This window comes from Oncorhynchus nerka, linkage group LG21 (genome assembly GCF_034236695.1).
Source record: "Oncorhynchus nerka isolate Pitt River linkage group LG21, Oner_Uvic_2.0, whole genome shotgun sequence".
Classification (NCBI taxonomy): domain Eukaryota; kingdom Metazoa; phylum Chordata; class Actinopteri; order Salmoniformes; family Salmonidae; genus Oncorhynchus; species Oncorhynchus nerka.
In genome coordinates, this window is record NC_088416.1 from 13,372,162 (window position 1) to 13,389,888 (window position 17,727).

General features: G+C 44.6%; 1 protein-coding gene across 1 annotated transcript; it reads right to left on the reverse strand.

Annotated features, from left to right (window-relative positions):
* Positions 1–5,792: 5,792 nt before the first annotated feature.
* On the reverse strand, positions 5,793–16,593 carry LOC115103944 (zinc finger protein OZF-like). The gene is made up of 2 exons (XM_065006327.1): positions 16,059–16,593; positions 5,793–7,792 (listed from the first exon to the last, which is right to left on the reverse strand). The coding sequence occupies exons 1-2, from the start codon at positions 16,348–16,350 to the stop codon at positions 6,648–6,650; spliced, it is 1,437 nt and encodes a 478-aa protein (XP_064862399.1). The 5' UTR covers positions 16,351–16,593; the 3' UTR covers positions 5,793–6,647.
* Positions 16,594–17,727: the final 1,134 nt, after the last annotated feature.

Here is a 17,727-nt window from a genome sequence, read left to right on the forward strand (position 1 = left end):
CTCAAATCACCTTCCACCCTTCTCACTATCCCTTCCACCCCCCAATCTCTCCCTGTCTTGACTAAATTCTGCCTGGCTTCCCACAGTCCCTTTTTAAAGAGACTCATGAGAAGCCAGAGCAGAAACCTGTCCCTATCCATTCCCTTTGCTCTCCCTACGCCTCTCTCTAGCCTAGCCCATGTCAAAACAAAATCACTCCTAACCATACCTAGCATCACCCGTGCCCTAGCCCATACTACTCCGGCAAAGGCACAGTCCCAAAAGACATGGCGCACAGTCTCCTCCCTGCCACAAGAGGATCTTGGACAGGTGGGGGATTGCACCAAACTATACCGGTACAAGATGGAACGTACCGGCAAGCGCTTATGAAGGCTCAACCAATTCAGGTCCTTGAGCCTGTTGTCCAGGCCCCGCGCCTCCACTCCCTCCCAGACCACTGACGAGATGCCCGCTACAGGCGCAGGACTCCCTGCCTGCCTGACCTCCTCGTACAGGTGCCTGTGGTCTAAACCTACTCGGGCAACTTCAACCTCGGGGTGCGCACGCAGCCACTTGGCCGCATGGCCAAAGTGCCACGGCAGCTGTTCCGCCCGAGGACCCGCGTTAGACCACACCATTACGCTTCTCGCCTGGTACGAGAAGAACACCCGCAGGAGGTAACCGGACGGGTGTATCACTGGCTGAGCAAGCTCCGCTAACAAGAAAGAAACAAAAATTGAGTCCAGCTTGAGGGGGAAATGTGGTACCCCCCTACCCGATGGGACAGATCATGCGTGCCCTGGCGACCCACTCGCACCTGCCACTCCACATAAACTGAAACACAAGCCTCACTAGAGGCCTCCTCAGACAAGCCGGCAATGGGTAGATGTATGCCAAATACAAAAGAGACGGCAACACATCCACCTTTAGGACCAGGACTTTGCCCATAAAAGAAATACCTAGCCTTCCACATTGCTAGCTTCCTCTGTACCACTGCGATACGCATGTTCCAGTTTAGCGTCGCTGAGCCGGAGGTCTCCAAATGAACCCCGAGAATCTTTTGGGCCCCTACACAGAGAGATAACCCCCCAGGCACATCCGTTCTACCGCGCCATCTTCCGAAAAACTTGACGGAAGACTTTGCATGGTTCAGAACTGCTCCCGACGCTCGGGTGAAATCCCCAAAGATGGCAAGGGACCTTGTCAGGCACGAGTCCTTGCACAACAGCAAGGAAGTGTCGTCGGCGTACTGCGTCATCTTAACACGCAGCCCACCACTTCCAGGGATCAACAAGCCTTCCACCCCTGTGTCTGCCCTAATGGCAGCCCCCAGAGGCTCCATGTACAGTAGGAAGAGGAGAGCCGAGAGTGGGCATCCCTGCCTGACCCCAGACGAGAGGTCAAAAACGTCACCTAAGTGACTATTTACACTAACTCGACACCCCGCTCCGACATATAAAGTACGGATCCATCCTATAAACTTCTCCCCAAATCCTAATCTACCTAACACCCTGAATAGAAAAGATCTATTCACGCGATCAAAAGCTTTCGCCTGATCTAGCGCTGCTACCATTAAAGGCAGCCCTCTATCTTCAACCCAAGCGATGGAATACCTGATCAACTGTAGGTTCCATCTTATAGAGCGGCCCTCTACCCCGCACGTCTGATCCTCGTGGACGACGTAGGGAAGGGCTGTGCGCAACCGGTCTGCTAAAACCTTTGCAAGAATCTTGTAATCTACGCACAGCATGGTCAATGGCCGCCAGTTGTCAAGGTCAGTTGCTTCCCCCTTCTTATAAAGAAGTGACAGCACACCAACAGCCATTGATCCCCCCGGGACCCCCGTCTCAAGGATGGCCTTCAAGACTTCGAGAACCACTGGTCCAAGTATACCCCAAAACTTGAGGTAAAACTCAGCCGGCAGCCCATCCATCCCAGGCACCTTCCCTTTTCCCATCCTCCTAAGAGCGCTCTCAACCTCTTCTAGTGAGATCTGGGCCTCCATCACGTCTCTAATGTCCTCTGGCAACCGCCGGGACAAGTGTTCTAAAAACACGTTTCCCTGCTCTACATCTATTTCCCTTTCCTTAAATAAACCTTGGAAATGATCAGTTGTCACCCTGACCATTTCCTCTGGTTTACTTACTATACTACCATTTTCTTCCCTAACTCCATGCATTACCTTCCTACTCTGCCTGGCCCTAACCGACTTAAAGAACATAGCGGAACAAGTCTCATTATGTTCTAGAAAGCCACTATGCGCACGCTCCAGGAAAGCTCGAGCCTTCTGCTCCTGCAGCTCCCTGAGCTGCGCCTTTAGGGCTGCGAATCTCTCCCAGTCAATCGACCCGCCGAGGTTGCCTGCCTCGTACTCGAGTTCAATTAACCTTTGGATACGATCCACCTCCCTCCTTTCCTCCCTTTTTTTCCTTCTACAATATCCTATTATAAAAGCCCTAATCCTCACCTTAACTAAATCCCACCACTCTAACACCCCCTCGCACATGGACCGGAGGCCGTCAAGCCTCCGAAAGAAACAAAAAAATGCGTCAACGAAAGCCTGCTCCTCCAGTATATCCCGATCTAACTTCCAGTACCCCCTACCGAAGAGGCAGACTGGTGACCCCACCTGCAGGAACACCCCGTCGTGATCCGTGAAGAAAACAGGCACCAGCCGCCCAGACAACTGACCCAAAGACCTGGATACAAAAATGTAGTCGAGCCTCTGCGCAACCCCCCTGGAGTTGCGCCATGTAGGACCGACCATTGCCGGAGTAGTGTGCAGGCCACCATCAACCAGACCATGGCAAGCCATTAGCCCAGAGATGGCACCTGCACTGCTATCACCGCCTACCCCTAAATCTATATTAAAGTCTCCTCCTATCACCAAGTGCCTGTTTGTAACACACAGGGGCGCCAGACAGTCCACCATCCCCCTCCTGTCTGCCGCCACCTGTGGCCCATACACCCCAATTAACCTATATCTAGCTTCTCTAAACTTAACATCTATCCCCAAAACTCTACCCTGCATTATTACAAAAGTGTTCTCTATTTTAACCTCTCTATGCCCACACAAAATCCCTACTCCTGTTGAGTGCACCCCACCTATGCCCCAAAAAGATTCCCCCTTATCCCACTCCCTCTTAAATCTACACACATCCCCACCATCCCTCAGGTGAACCTCCTGTAAAAAACAGAAATCAAACCCCACACCCTCTAAATAACAAAAAACCGCCCTCCTTTTAACATTATTCCTTAACCCCCTAACATTTAGACTAAAAAAAGAAACAGAACTATTCATTTAATTATTAACAACAAATGAAACCCCCAAAAACCAAAAAAAAACAGGAGACTCACCCGATGCTCCCCTGGTCCATCTCCACCGGCGGGGACGTCCTCTCCTCTCCTGATGCCCCCCCGTCCTCCATCCCAACCCATGACCCAGGCAGTGTGTTGGGTCCTCCCTCCCACCCACCATCCCCCTCCCTGTTTGCCTCGGGGCTGCATGTAGGGGACCCCATCTCCCCAAACAGGAGTTGGGATCCCTCTAGCAAACAGCCCACCGACCCCTCACTGGAGTCATCCACTAAAATGCAAGGGGCTGAGGCAAACAGGGAGGACAAATTACCCTCCCCTCCCCCGCCACTCTCTTAGCCCCCCTCCCCCTCCACCCCCTCCCCCTCCACACCCCCTCCCTCTCACTACCTGCCAAACTTCCCCTCTTCTTCCCCTTCTTCTTTGGTGTAGGAGGTAGCGGGGAGATACAACGTCCCATCCCCGCTAACCCCCCACCAATTCCCTTGTCTCGTCCTCGAGGAAGCTTGGCAGGCTGTCCCCCACTCCTTCCCCCATCTCCCCTCCCACCTCCACACCTCCCTCCGTCCCAGTCACTGTCACCGTTTCTTCTTCCACTCCTTCTCGCACCACTGTCCCCTTCTCCCTCTTCTCTGCTCCTTCCCGTTCTTCCGCCTTCTTTTTCTTCTCTCCTTCTTTTTCCTTCGGTCCATCTTCTCTCCTCTTTCTTTTCGCCTCTTCGTTCTTCCCTTCTTCGTCCTTTCCCCTGTGCCATCCGTACAATCCGCATGCGTCCTCTCTTTCCTCCCCCATCCCCCGCTCCCCCCCCAGCTGCAGACGCGTATGACCTGTGACGAGCCGGGTAATCACGCCACAGGTGTGCTCGTCACACTCCCTGGCCTCGTGCTCTTCCGACCCACAAAACCGACATTTCTTGTTACTGCATAGGCCATACAACGCCTGCAGAACGGGGGCTGACGTGCATAGTATAGGGTTCCCCTGTCAGCCCCCAGGGAGAACATTGCCGGAGGATGGAGGTAGCCATCCACACTCTTCGGGGACTCCCTGAGTAACGCCTGGAAGCCTCTCTTCCCATTCCAGAAACCCAGGGAGTCCCTGAGGTACCTCGCTGAGGAGACATTGTCCATGTACCTCCCCAGAAAGGCCCTCACTTCTTCGTCCTTCACGTGCGGATTGTACATGGTTACGGTGACCACCCTGAAGTTGTTTCTTGCCAGGCTGGTCACCGTGTAATGACACAGGGGACCTTCTTCTTTCCCTTCCGTCACCGTCTTCATAATCTCATTGTGTTTTTCTTCCAAATATAGGGTTACATCAAACCCCTTCTCCATTGGGTTCCCCTGAAGGCATAGAACATCTTTAACCTTCAATTTTAGGTGCCCCATTAGGATGTTCCTACCGAAGGTTTCTCTCCCCCAAGGCTCCATCTCTTTTCCCCGCCAAGAAAAGCGCACCGTGTTGACCAGTCCAATCCCCGGAACCGACGGTCCAGATGTACTTTGCGCCATCTCCTCACGGACGATGGCGCACCCGTCCCACCACCTCAAACTTATAAACAGGAATAAACAGCAAGCCAAAACGGTAGCGCAACTAAAGGTGTTGCCTCTCCACATCTATCAAGACAACTGGAGCACTGGGCCAGACAATCTTAAATAGAACCTGGACCAGCTCAGGTGAAACACCTTCCCACTAACGAGATGGACAAGCCAGCACAGGTGAAACACATACTGACTAACGAGGTGGCACCAATCAGTTCGTCCTACGTGCTAAAGTCCAACCTCAAAACATAAATGGAAAAACCAAAGCCTGTAACAAAGCCTTAAGACAACAAATATATCCTATATTTTTGTTGGACAAGTTTGCTTACCACCAACAGAAAAAAACTTCCATTTCACATTATAATCAACTACAATGCTTCACCTTCACCAATATAAACATGGCGTCTACTGGCTGTCAACAATTAAAAACACATTTCTAAATAATAATATACCATTTTCTCATTTTTCTTTCTATAGAATCCTAAAACTCACTAGCTTCTAGAACTCTCATCTTCCTAAAAACTCACTAGCTTCTAGAACTCTCATCTTCCTAAAACTGACTAGCTTCTAAAACTCACTAGCTTCTAGAACTCTCATCTTCCTAAAACTCACTAGCTTCTAGAACTCTCATCTTCCTAAAACTCACTAGCTTCTAGTCCACTTGGAACGAGTCCAAACAAAACCCATCTCCAATACAGAAAAACGTGCAGTCACAATAAATTGTGATCAAATGTACACCCCTTTGTTAATATGTATTGGCAATAATTCACTTAATTGTCAGGCATTGAATAATAAAACATGTATCTTTTGTCAGGCTGAATGTTTGAAATATGAGGTGATTTGAGACATGCGTCTTCAGTAGTGGAATAAAGACAATTAGCAATTGAATGTTGTCAAGAAATACTGGAGTGATGAAAGATGGTTAATAAAATTGATTATAGACCAATTTATTATACTGTGTCCATGTGTATTTATTTATTTATTTTAACCTTCATTTAACAGGAACCGAAAGGTTGCTGGACTGGATCCCGAGCTGACAAGGTAGAAATCTGTCATTCTGCACCTAAACAAGGCAGTTAACCCACTGCTCCCTGGTAGGCCGTCATTGTAAACAAGTCAGTTAAGAACAAATTCTGGCTTACAATGACGGCCCAACGCTCTAACCACTAGGATACCTGCAAGTTAGTTGAAATTAAGTTATTTTCATGTCATTGAAAAAAATGACCCCAAAATAGATATTTTCAACCGAACGTATATTGGATGTCGGGCATAGTCTTCTTTTGAACGTCTTTTCAATTACATTTTGCTCGGTGGGATAGCCCGATGTCAAAACAGTGTTAACGTGTCCAAATCAATAACCAATACGCAGAAACAGTTTGGGATAAATTGAAAACCTAAACATAACATGTGCTATATACACAAACATCTGCCACAATAATCATGTTATTTGTATTTTTTAAACAAGCTCCTTATAAACTGCAGTGTGTCACCAACGTGGTAAGTGTAACACAACTCAACACAACTTTCAATTCAGAGCATGGATTTTTCCCCCGAATGTTGATATCAATTGATGAGGGGGCAAACATTTAGGCTTCTACATTGTGACATGATTAAAATACTCCTAGTACAATGTTAAAACATTGACAGTAATTCATTGATATCATGAAACAACTCCTTCCTGTATGTACTTTCTGATATTTGATCTGAAATCTTTTATCAGATTATCTCTGGTCAAAGCTAAGAGGTTTCTCCTGTGTGTGTTCTCTGGTGTTGTACCAGGCTGTTGGCCTGAGTAAAACTCTTCCCACATGGATTTCAGCTACAGGATGTCTCTCCTGTGTGTGTTCTCTGGTGTATAGTCAGCTGCCCAGATGTAGCAAAACTCTTCCCACATTGACCACAGCTATAGGGTTTCTCTCCTGTGTGTGTTCTCTGGTGTGATATCAGGTTGCTTAGCTGAGTAAAACTCTTCCCACATTGATCACAGCTATAGGGTTTCTCTCCTGTGTGTGTTCTCTGGTGTGATATCAGGTTGCTTTGCTGAGTAAAACTCTTCCCACAGTGAGTACAGCTAAAAGGTTTCTCTCCTGTGTGTATTCTCTGGTGTCGAGTCAGATTTCTATATGTAGTAAAAATCTTCCCACATTCATCACAGCTAAAAGGTTTCTCTCCTGTGTGTGTTCTCTGGTGTGAAATCAGGTTGCTTAGCTGAGTAAAACTCTTCCCACATTGAGAACAGCTATAAGGTCTCTCGCCTGTGTGTGTTCTCTGGTGTGATATCAGGATGCTTAGCTGAGTAAATCTCTTCCCACATTGATCACAGCTATAAGGTTTTTCTCCTGTGTGTGTTCTCTGGTGTGATATCAGGCTGGTTGAATGACTAAAACTCTTCCCACATTCAGTACAGCTAAAAGGTTTCTCTCCTGTGTGTGTTCTCTGGTGTATTTTCAGATGGCTATATTGAAGAAAACTCTTCCCACATTGAGTACAGCTAAAAGATTTCTCTTTTGTGTGTATGCTCTGGTGTAGAGTCAGATTTCTAGATGTAGTAAAAATCTTCCCACATTCATCACAGCTATAAGGATTATCTCCTGTGTGTGTTCTCTGGTGTGGTATCAGGCTGGTTGAATGACTAAAACTCTTACCACATTGAGTACAGCTATAAGATTTCTCTCCTGTGTGTGTTCTCTGGTGTATCTTCAGATGGCTGTATTGAACAAAACTCTTCCCACATTGATCACAGCCGTAAGGTTTCTCTCCTGTGTGTATTCTCTGATGAATTTTAATGCCTGATGAGGTGAATCTCTTCCCACAGTCAGAGCAGCAGTGAGTTCCCTTCCCTGTGGATCTCCGCTGGTGTTTCTTGACGTGTTCTGATCTGTAGAGACTCTTCTCTGCCTCGTCAGCATCATGAGGTTGTTGAGGCTTCCCAGATGACCCACGGTAGTCCCGTCTCTCTCCTGTGTGAACAAAAAGTCAGACAGATGGTTAAAGGCCCACAACAGTGGAAATCCACTGTAAAAGGTGATGCCAACAGCGTAGCCACGACGTTGTACAACAATTGATGTATAATGAAGGTTAAAATGATTTGACAATTGTCTTAAAACGAGCAACAATAGTCATATTTAGTCTTGTTTTCACATTAGTAGTAACATCTATGATAGAAGGCTAAAAATAAAGTTATTAAAGTTGTTGAAACCCTAAGCAATGTGCCAGACGACTTCTGGTCGCCAATACAGGCCCCTTTCTGTGTTTGCCAAAATTGCGGCATGAGGGTGAAGCACACGCAATTTGGTTGCAGAAACTCCTCCCTGCGAATGACGAAACCACTAGTTATGGATGTAGTATATCTGGTAATGAGGAAACCTCTAGTTATGGATGTAGTATATCTGGTAATGAGGAAACCACTAGTTATGGATGTAGTTTTTCTGGTAATGAGGAAACCACTAGTTATGGATGTAGTATATCTGGTAATGAGGAAACCACTAGTTATGGATGTAGTATATCTGGTAATGAGGAAACCACTAGTTATGGATGTAGTATATCTGGTAATGAGGAAACCACTACTTATGGATGTTGTATATCTGGTTGTAGAAACTCCCTGCTAATGAGGAAACCGCTAGTTATGGATGTAGTATATCTGGTAATGAGGTTAATGTAGTATATCTGGTAATGAGGAAACCGCTAGTTATGGATGTAGTATATTTTAGCTGAGAAACTCCTCCCTGCTAATGAGGAAACCACTACTTATGGATGTTGTATATCTGGTTGTAGAAACTCCCTGCTAATGAGGAAACCGCTAGTTATGGATGTAGTATATCTGGTAATGAGGAAACCGCTAGTTATGGATGTAGTATATCTGGTAATGAGGAAACCGCTAGTTATGGATGTAGTATATCTGGTAATGAGGAAACCGCTAGCTATGGATGCAGTATATCTGGTAATGAGGAAACCACTAGTTATGGATGTAGTATATCTGGTAACGGGGAAACGACTAGTTATGGATGAAGTATATCTGGTAATGAGGAAACGACTAGTTATGATGTAGTATATCTGGTAATGAGGAAACCACTAGTTATGGATGTGGTATATCTGGTAATGAGGAAACCACTAGTTATGGATGGAGTATATCTGGTAATGAGGAAACCACTAGTTATGGATGGAGTATATCTGGTAATCAGGAAACCACTAGTTATGGATGTAGTATATCTGGTAATGAGGAAACCACTAGTTATGGATGTTGTATAGAAACTCCTCCCTGCTAATGAGTTGTCCGAGATGGCATAGCAGTTCAGACGTCTTTTGTCCTCGTCTTGTCGTGTCCTGTATATATATATATTTACAACTTTTTTCACATCAAATCAAATCAAATTTATTTATATAGCCCTTCGTACATCAGCTGATATCTCAAAGTGCTGTACAGAAACCCAGCCTAAAACCCCAAACAGCAAACAATGCAGGTGTCATACATTTTATTTTTATTTTCCATCAACTCATCTTCAAAACACTCTCCTGCAACCCGCCTCACCAATTTATATTTATAAATAAGTATTATTTACCTCAAATCTGCAATCCTCCAAGAAGCGAGCCAGAAACTCCAAGAAGCTAGCCAGAAACTCCAAGAAGCTAGCCAGAAACTAGCCAGAGGCTAGCCAGGAGCTATCCAGAAGCTAGCCCAGAAGCTAGTTCAGAAGCTAGTTAGCTTCTTTACTGGCTAATCGTTAGTATTCAGCTAACCACGGTTTGTGGTCATCAGCTATCCTTTAGCTCGAAAATCTATCGCCAGTTTTGTACGGCGCAACGCGGCTCGGAACGGAACATACCGGACCAATTTTTCTCTCCATGTCCCTGGATTTCAACTGCTCTCTGGACATTCATACCCGGATCTCACAGCTAGCTAGCTGCTATCCGTGTGACTATCTGCTTTCGTCGATTCCGGAGCAAACATCAATTACCCCGGAGCTAGCCAGCTCCGTCAATCACTCCTGAGTTCCATCAATCACTCCTGGGCTGCAGTCACCTATCCGGACCCGTTTTACTGCCTACGCGGAGCCCCACCGGGCCTTCACAACTGGACTGCCGACGTTATCTACCCGAAGGAGATCCGGCTGGCTCCTCCGTCGCGACGTTACCTGGACGCCCATCTGCGGCCTGCTAACCGTTAGCTGTCTTACCGGCTGCTCTCAGAATAGACAATCGGACAATTTATTTATTTGTATTATTATTATTATTATGTTTCTTCTTGGGCCTCTATAACTATATCTAATGTTTATTTTATTTATTTGTTGTTTATTTTTTTTTTGTGTGATTTGGATTAATCCCCTCTACCACACGGAACCTCACTAATCTACTGACGGTACGCAAGAGGTGGCTAACAACACACTGGACCCTTTTGATCACTCGACTAAGGATGCCTCTCCTTAATGTCAATATGTCTTGTCCATTGCTGTTCTGGCTAGTGTTTATTGGCTTATTTCACTGTAGAGCCTCTAGTCCTGCTCACTATACCTTATCCAATTTATTAGTTCCACCACCCACACATGCTATGACATCTCCTGGTTTCAATGATGTTTCTAGAGACAATATCTCTCTCTTCATCACTCAATACCTAGGTTTACCTCCACTGTATTCACATCCTACCATACCTTTGTCTGTACATTATACCTTGATGCTATTTTATCGCCCCCAGAAACCTCCTTTTACTCTCTGTTCCAGACGTTCTAGACGACCAATTCTTATTGCTTTTAGCCGCACCCTTATTCTTCTCCTCCTATGTTCCTCTGGCGATGTAGAGGTGAATCCAGGCCCTGCAGTGCCTAGCTCCACTCCTATTCCCCAGGCGCTCTCTTTTGATGACTTCTGTAACCGTAATAGCCTTGGTTTCATGCATGTTAACATTAGAAGCCTCCTCCCTAAGTTTGTTCTATTCACTGCTTTAGCACACTCTGCCAACCCGGATGTTCTAGCTGTGTCTGAATCCTGGCTTAGGAAGACCACCAAAAATTCTGAAATTTTAATTCCAAACTACAACATTTTCAGACAAGATAGAACTGCCAAAGGGGGCGGTGTTGCAATCTACTGCAAAGATAGCCTGCAGAGTTCTGTCCTACTATCCAGGTCTGTACCCAAACAATTTGAACTTCTACTTTTAAAAATCCACCTCTCTAAAAACAAGTCTCTCACCGTTGCCGCCTGCTATAGACCACCCTCTGCCCCCAGCTGTGCTTTGGACACCATATGTGAACTGATTGCCCCCCATCTATCTTCAGAGCTCGTGCTGCTAGGCGACCTAAACTGGAACATGCTTTTAACACCCCAGCCATCCTACAATCTAAACTTGATGCCCTCAATCTCACACAAATTATCAATGAACCTACCAGGTACCTCCCCAAAGCCTTAAACACGGGCACCCTCATAGATATCATCCTAACCAACTTCCCCTCTAAATACACCTCTGCTGTCTTCAACCAAGATCTCAGCGATCACTGCCTCATTGCCTGCATCCGTAATGGGTCAGCGGTCAAACGACCTCCACTCATCACTGTAAAACGCTCCCTGAAACACTTCAGCGAGCAGGCCTTTCTAATCGACCTGGCCGGGGTATCCTGGAAGGATATTGATCTCATCCAGTCAGTAGAGGATGCCTGGATATTTTTTAAAAATGCCTTCCTAACCATCTTAAATAAACATGCCCCATTCAAGAAATTTAGAACCAGGAACAGATATAGCCCATGGTTCTCCCCAGACCTGACTGCCCTTAACCAACACAAAAACATCCTATGGCGTTCTGCATTAGCATCGAACAGCACCCGTGATATGCAGCTGTTCAGGGAAGCTAGAAACCGTTATACACAGGCAGTTAGAAAAGCCAAGGCTAGCTTTTTCAAGCAGAAATTTGCTTCCTGCAACACTAACTCAAAAAAGTTCTGGGACACTGTAAAGTCCATGGAGAATAAGAACACCTCCTCCCAGCTGCCCACTGCACTGAAGATAGGAAACACTGTCACCACTGATAAATCCACCATAATTGAGAATTTCAATAAGCATTTTTCTACGACTGGCCATGCTTTCCACCTGGCTACTCCTACCCCGGTCAACAGCACTGCACCCCCAACAGCAACTCGCCCAAGCCTTCCCCATTTCTCCTTCTCCCAAATCCATTCAGCTGATGTTCTGAAAGAGCTGAAAAATCTGGACCCCTACAAATAAGCCGGGCTAGACAATCTGGACCCTTTCTTTCTAAAATTATCTGCCGAAATTGTTGCCACCCCTATTACTAGCCTGTTCAACCTCTCTTTCGTGTCGTCTGAGATTCCCAAAGATTGGAAAGCAGCTGTGGTCATCCCCCTCTTCAAAGGGGGGGACACTCTTGACCCAAACTGCTATAGACCTATATCTATCCTACCATGCCTTCCTAAGGTCTTCGAAAGCCAAGTCAACAAACAGATTACCGATCATTTCGAATCTCACCATACCTTCTCTGCTATGCAATCTGGTTTCAGAGCTGGTCATGGGTGCACCTCAGCCACGCTCAAGGTCCTAAACGATATCTTAACCGCCATCGATAAGAAACATTACTGTGCAGCCGTATTCATTGATCTGGCCAAGGCTTTCGACTCTGTCAATCACCACATCCTCATCGGCAGACTTGACAGCCTTGGTTTCTCAAATGATTGCCTCGCCTGGTTCACCAACTACTTCTCTGATAGATTTCACAGAATGTGTCAAATCGGAGGGTCTGCTGTCCGGACCTCTGGCAGTCTCTATGGGGGTGCCACAGGGTTCAATTCTTGGACCAACTCTCTTCTCTATATACATCAATGAGGTCGCTCTTGCTGCTGGTGAGTCTCTGATCCACCTCTACGCAGACGACACCATTCTGTATACTTCCGGCCCTTCTTTGGACACTGTGTTAACAACCCTCCAGGCAAGCTTCAATGCCATACAACTCTCCTTCCGTGGCCTCCAATTGCTCTTAAATACAAGTAAAACTAAATGCATGCTCTTCAACCGATCGCTACCTGCACCTACCCGCCTGTCCAACATCACTACTCTGGACGGCTCTGACTTAGAATACGTGGACAACTACAAATACTTAGGTGTCTGGTTAGACTGTAAACTCTCCTTACAGACCAATATCAAACATCTCCAATCCAAAATTAAATCTAGAATTGGCTTCCTATTTCGCAACAAAGCATCCTTCACTCATGCTGCCAAACATACCCTTGTAAAACTGACCATCCTACCAATCCTCGACTTTGGCGATGTCATTTACAAAATAGCCTCCAATACCCTACTCAACAAATTGGATGCAGTCTATCACAGTGCAATCCGTTTTGTCACCAAAGCCCCATATACTACCCACCATTGCGACCAGTACGCTCTCGTTGGCTGGCCCTCGCTTCATACTCGTCGCCAAACCCACTGGCTCCATGTCATCTACAAGACCCTGCTAGGTAAAGTCCCCCCTTATCTCAGCTCGCTGGTCACCATAGCATCTCCCACCTGTAGCACACGCTCCAGCAGGTATATCTCTCTAGTCACCCCAAAACCAATTATTTCTTTGGCCGCCTCTCCTTCCAGTTCTCTGCTGCCAATGACTGGAACGAACTACAAAATCTCTGAAACTGGAAACACTTATCTCCCTCACTAGCTTTAAGCACCAACTGTCAGAGCATCTTACAGATTACTGCACCTGTACATAGCCCACCTATAATTTAGCCCAAACAACTACCTCTTTCCCAACTGTATTTAATTTATTTATTTATTTAGCTCCTTTGCACCCCATTATTTTTATTTCTACTTTGCACATTCTTCCATTGCAAAACTACCATTCCAGTGTTTTACTTGCTATATTGTATTTACTTTGCCACCATGGCCTTTTTTGCCTTTACCTCCCTTCTCTCCTCATTTGCTCACATTGTATACAGACTTGTTTATACTGTATTATTGACTGTATGTTTGTTTTACTCCATGTGTAACTCTGTGTCGTTGTATCTGTCGAACTGCTTTGCTTTATCTTGGCCAGGTCGCAATTGTAAATGAGAACTTGTTCTCAACTTGCCTACCTGGTTAAATAAAGGTGAAATAAATCAAATTTTAAAAAATGAGGAAACAAGACACTTCAGAACAAACTTCCTTTAGATGTTTTGGGAGAAACAATGTTACTATGGTTACTGTTGTTCCATGTTGTAAATGTTATCCAATGTGTTACTATGGTTATTGTTGTTCCATGTTGTGAATGTTATCCAATGTGTTACTATGGTTACTGTTGTTCCATGTTGTGAATGTTATCCAATGTGTTCCTATGGGTTATAGCAGTATGGCCTAATAATTTGACATACATTTAGAATATTTTTGGTTGATACTTCAAGGAGTCTTACAATTCAAAATCAGAAAGCCTAATTATTCTTGGTATAACCTTAAAACAGTACTATACTGGGGAAGCCCTTCATGTTGGAGGTGTTTCTACAGTACTATACTGGGGAAGCCCTTTATGTTGGTGTTTCTACAGTACTATACTGGGGAAGCCCTTCATATTGGAGGGTGTTTCTACAGTACTATAAATGGGGAAGCCCTTCATGTTATTTAAACCTTCTTAAAACAATTCCATATAGCTTAGAAGGACCTCCCCCTCAGACAAGGATTAGACTGTAATGGGTTAAACTATCTGAAACTTACATTACTCTAGTTATCCTGGGATCTAACATTACTCAGACTAGTTATCCTGGGGAATAGTTTTAATACATTTGCAAAAAATCTAAACCCGTGTTTGCTTTGGCATTATGGGGAATTGTGACGGCATTACAGGGTATTGTGACAGCATTATGGGGTATTGTGATGGCATTATGTGGTATTGTGATGGCATTATGGGGTATTGTGTGTAGATTGATACTATTATTTTTTTTAAATCCTCATCAATTTTAGAATAAAGGGATGCACCGTTATTACATTATTGGCTAATATCTTCCTTGCCCCAAAAAACGAAACAGATATTTAAAATTGTTGCTGCCCTTTAAGCATTCTAGTACAGCATTCTAATAGTTAACACACACGCGGAAGCAGCGGTCTAAGCCACTGCATCTTAGTGGAAGAGGCGTCACTACAGTCCCTGGTTCGAATCCAGGCAGTATCACATCCAGCTGTGATTGGGAGTCCCACAGTAGTTGTCTGTTATGGTGTAGAGAGGATAACAAAGGAGAGGGATCCCACATGTGGATAGGAAGATACAAATGATCAATATTATGGAAAATATTATTTTAAAATACAGGATTTTACAACTTTAGCTTTCTAGGTCAAGCCAGTAGGCTACAGTAGGTTGTATCTCTCTAGGTCATGCCAGTAGACTACAGTAGGTTTTAACTCTCTAGGCCATGCTAGTAGGTTACAGTAGGTTGTAACTCTCTAGGTCATGCCAGTAGGGTACAGTAGGTTTTATCTCTCTAGGTCTTGCCAGTAGGTTACAGTAGGTTGTATCTCTCTAGGTCATGCCAGTAGGGTACAGTAGGTTGTATCCAAGTGGAAAAAATTGTCAACCCAATGTGGAAAGTGTCGAATTTGGCCAACAACATAATTAATGGCTCATTTGCTACGTGAGGTTTACTTGATCTAACAGAAGTTTCATAATGATTAAGTTGTTATGTGGACACGTGACATACCGACAACTCTGATAAAAACACTATAGGAGTTGTCATCAGATCGCTATGCATATTCATGCTAGTAACGTAGCATCTCTCTCCATTGAATACAGGCGGTTGACGTCAACAACCCTCGTAGAATATAAACAATATATTACAATAATAAGATGTGACCACCAATCCAAAGAAAGGGTATGTGGTAGATAGACAACCCGCATGGCCGCTTTGTGGACAACGACTCCCCTTTTTAGGGCAGAGAGACATCCTGTCAGTATATCCATAATCTTTGGTGTAGCCAACCCAACTCTCGCATGGCACTATTGAAGGGCACGGTGTGTAGTAAACCATCACTACATGAAAATCACTACATGCCGTGCCCCCCAGTCTGCGGCCAGCAGATAGACCCTTCTCAAATATATATGTCAAGTCACTTTTTGGAAACGGGACGGAGAAAACAAGGGGTAGCTTGTTCTCTACGTCGTCTGATTCTAGACATATCAGTCATCATCCTAGAGCCCTCCGTTGAAGAGGTATTGACGGGCCACCTCCAGATATCCAAAGTTAATAACACATTTAAGGCGGTACTTACTGGTGTTAATCAGATCTCCTATCTCCACCTCTTCATCTTTCAATGTGACAGTAATCTCCCCTTCCATCTTCACTCCAAAAACTACATCCTCCTCTTTCTCTTCCTCTTCTTTCACTGTAACGTCTTTCTCTTCTTTTTTCACAGTAACAGCCTCACCCTCTACTTCTTGTTTTACTGTGACATCCTCTTCTTCCTTCTCCTCTTTCACGACAATGTTCAGCCCCAGAGCTTCTTTCTCCGTCCAGCAGACCCCCTCTTCTTTAACAGGAGGGGAGATGTTTAGGGAGCTCATGTTCGGGGATGTTAGCTAGCTAGATATCATTAGCGACTAGGCTAATGCAAACTTAACCAGCCAGCTACTATAGCTGACTAATACAAAATAATGTAACGTTAATATTAAATAGGTTAACAAGTAGATACGACAGAACTGTGTCTAAAACACAGTAGCTAATATACACCGAAAGCGTATAAATAGCTTGAATCTTTCGGCTATGTTGGCTATCAAGCTACCGAGGTTGTTGACGAGCTGTTTCCGAAGAACCGTCCACTAGTTTATACGTCACGCTGACAGCATCGCCTGAAAGACGCACATCGCCGTCTGCTGACTGGAGGGAAACGCAGTTGAGGATCATATTTTATTTTCAGATAAAGATTATTTTAAATGGATTTAATTAAATAATACTATTATATTGAGACATACAAAGACAGGAATGTGTTGATTGATTAGTGCGAATAAAAAATGTCTACTACAGCACATTTAAGGCAGTTTCATTTAGTCATACTAAATCTAAATAAGTAGCCAGCTACTGTCGGTCTATACTTCTCCTACATGGTGTAACAATACATCATGTAGATGTATATAATGAACATACTAGGTCTATACTGCTCCTACATGTAACAATACATCATGTAGATGTATATAATGAACAGACTATGTCTATACTGCTCCTAAATGGAGTAACAATACATCATGTAGATGTATATAATGAACAGACTAGGTCTATACTGCTCCTACATGGTGTAAAATACATCATGTAGATGTATACTACCTTTCAAATGTTTGGGGTCACTTAGAAATGTCATTGTTTTTAAAGAAAATCAATTTTTTTATAAACAGTGTGTAAGCCTTTTTGTTCTTTAATAACAAATATTTTGTAAACAGTGTTTTTGCATGCAGCAACTCAACCAGTCTCTGAACAGTTGATGTTGAGATGTGTATGTTACTTGAACTGTATGAAGCATTTATTTGGGCTGCAATCTGAGGTGCAGTTAACTCTAATGAACGTATCTTCTGCAGCAGATGTATCTCTGGGTCATCCTTTCCTGTGGCAATCTTCATGAGAGCCACCCATACCTTGTCACAACACAACTGATTGGCTCAAACACATTAAGAAGGAAAGAATTTCCACAAATTAACATTTTACTAGGCACACCTGTTAATTGAAATGAATTCCAAGTGACTACCTCATGAAGCGCGTTGAGATTATGCCAAGAGTATGCAAAGCTGTCATCAAGGCAAAGGGTGACTTTCCAGCCATTGTGTCAAAAATAGGTTCATTTCTCAAGGCTTTGAGCAACACAGAATTTAGAACAGCCAACTTATTATAGATGGTGTTCCACACAACATAGAGCGTGCACAGCGTAGCCTTTATGTCATTATTATAGATGA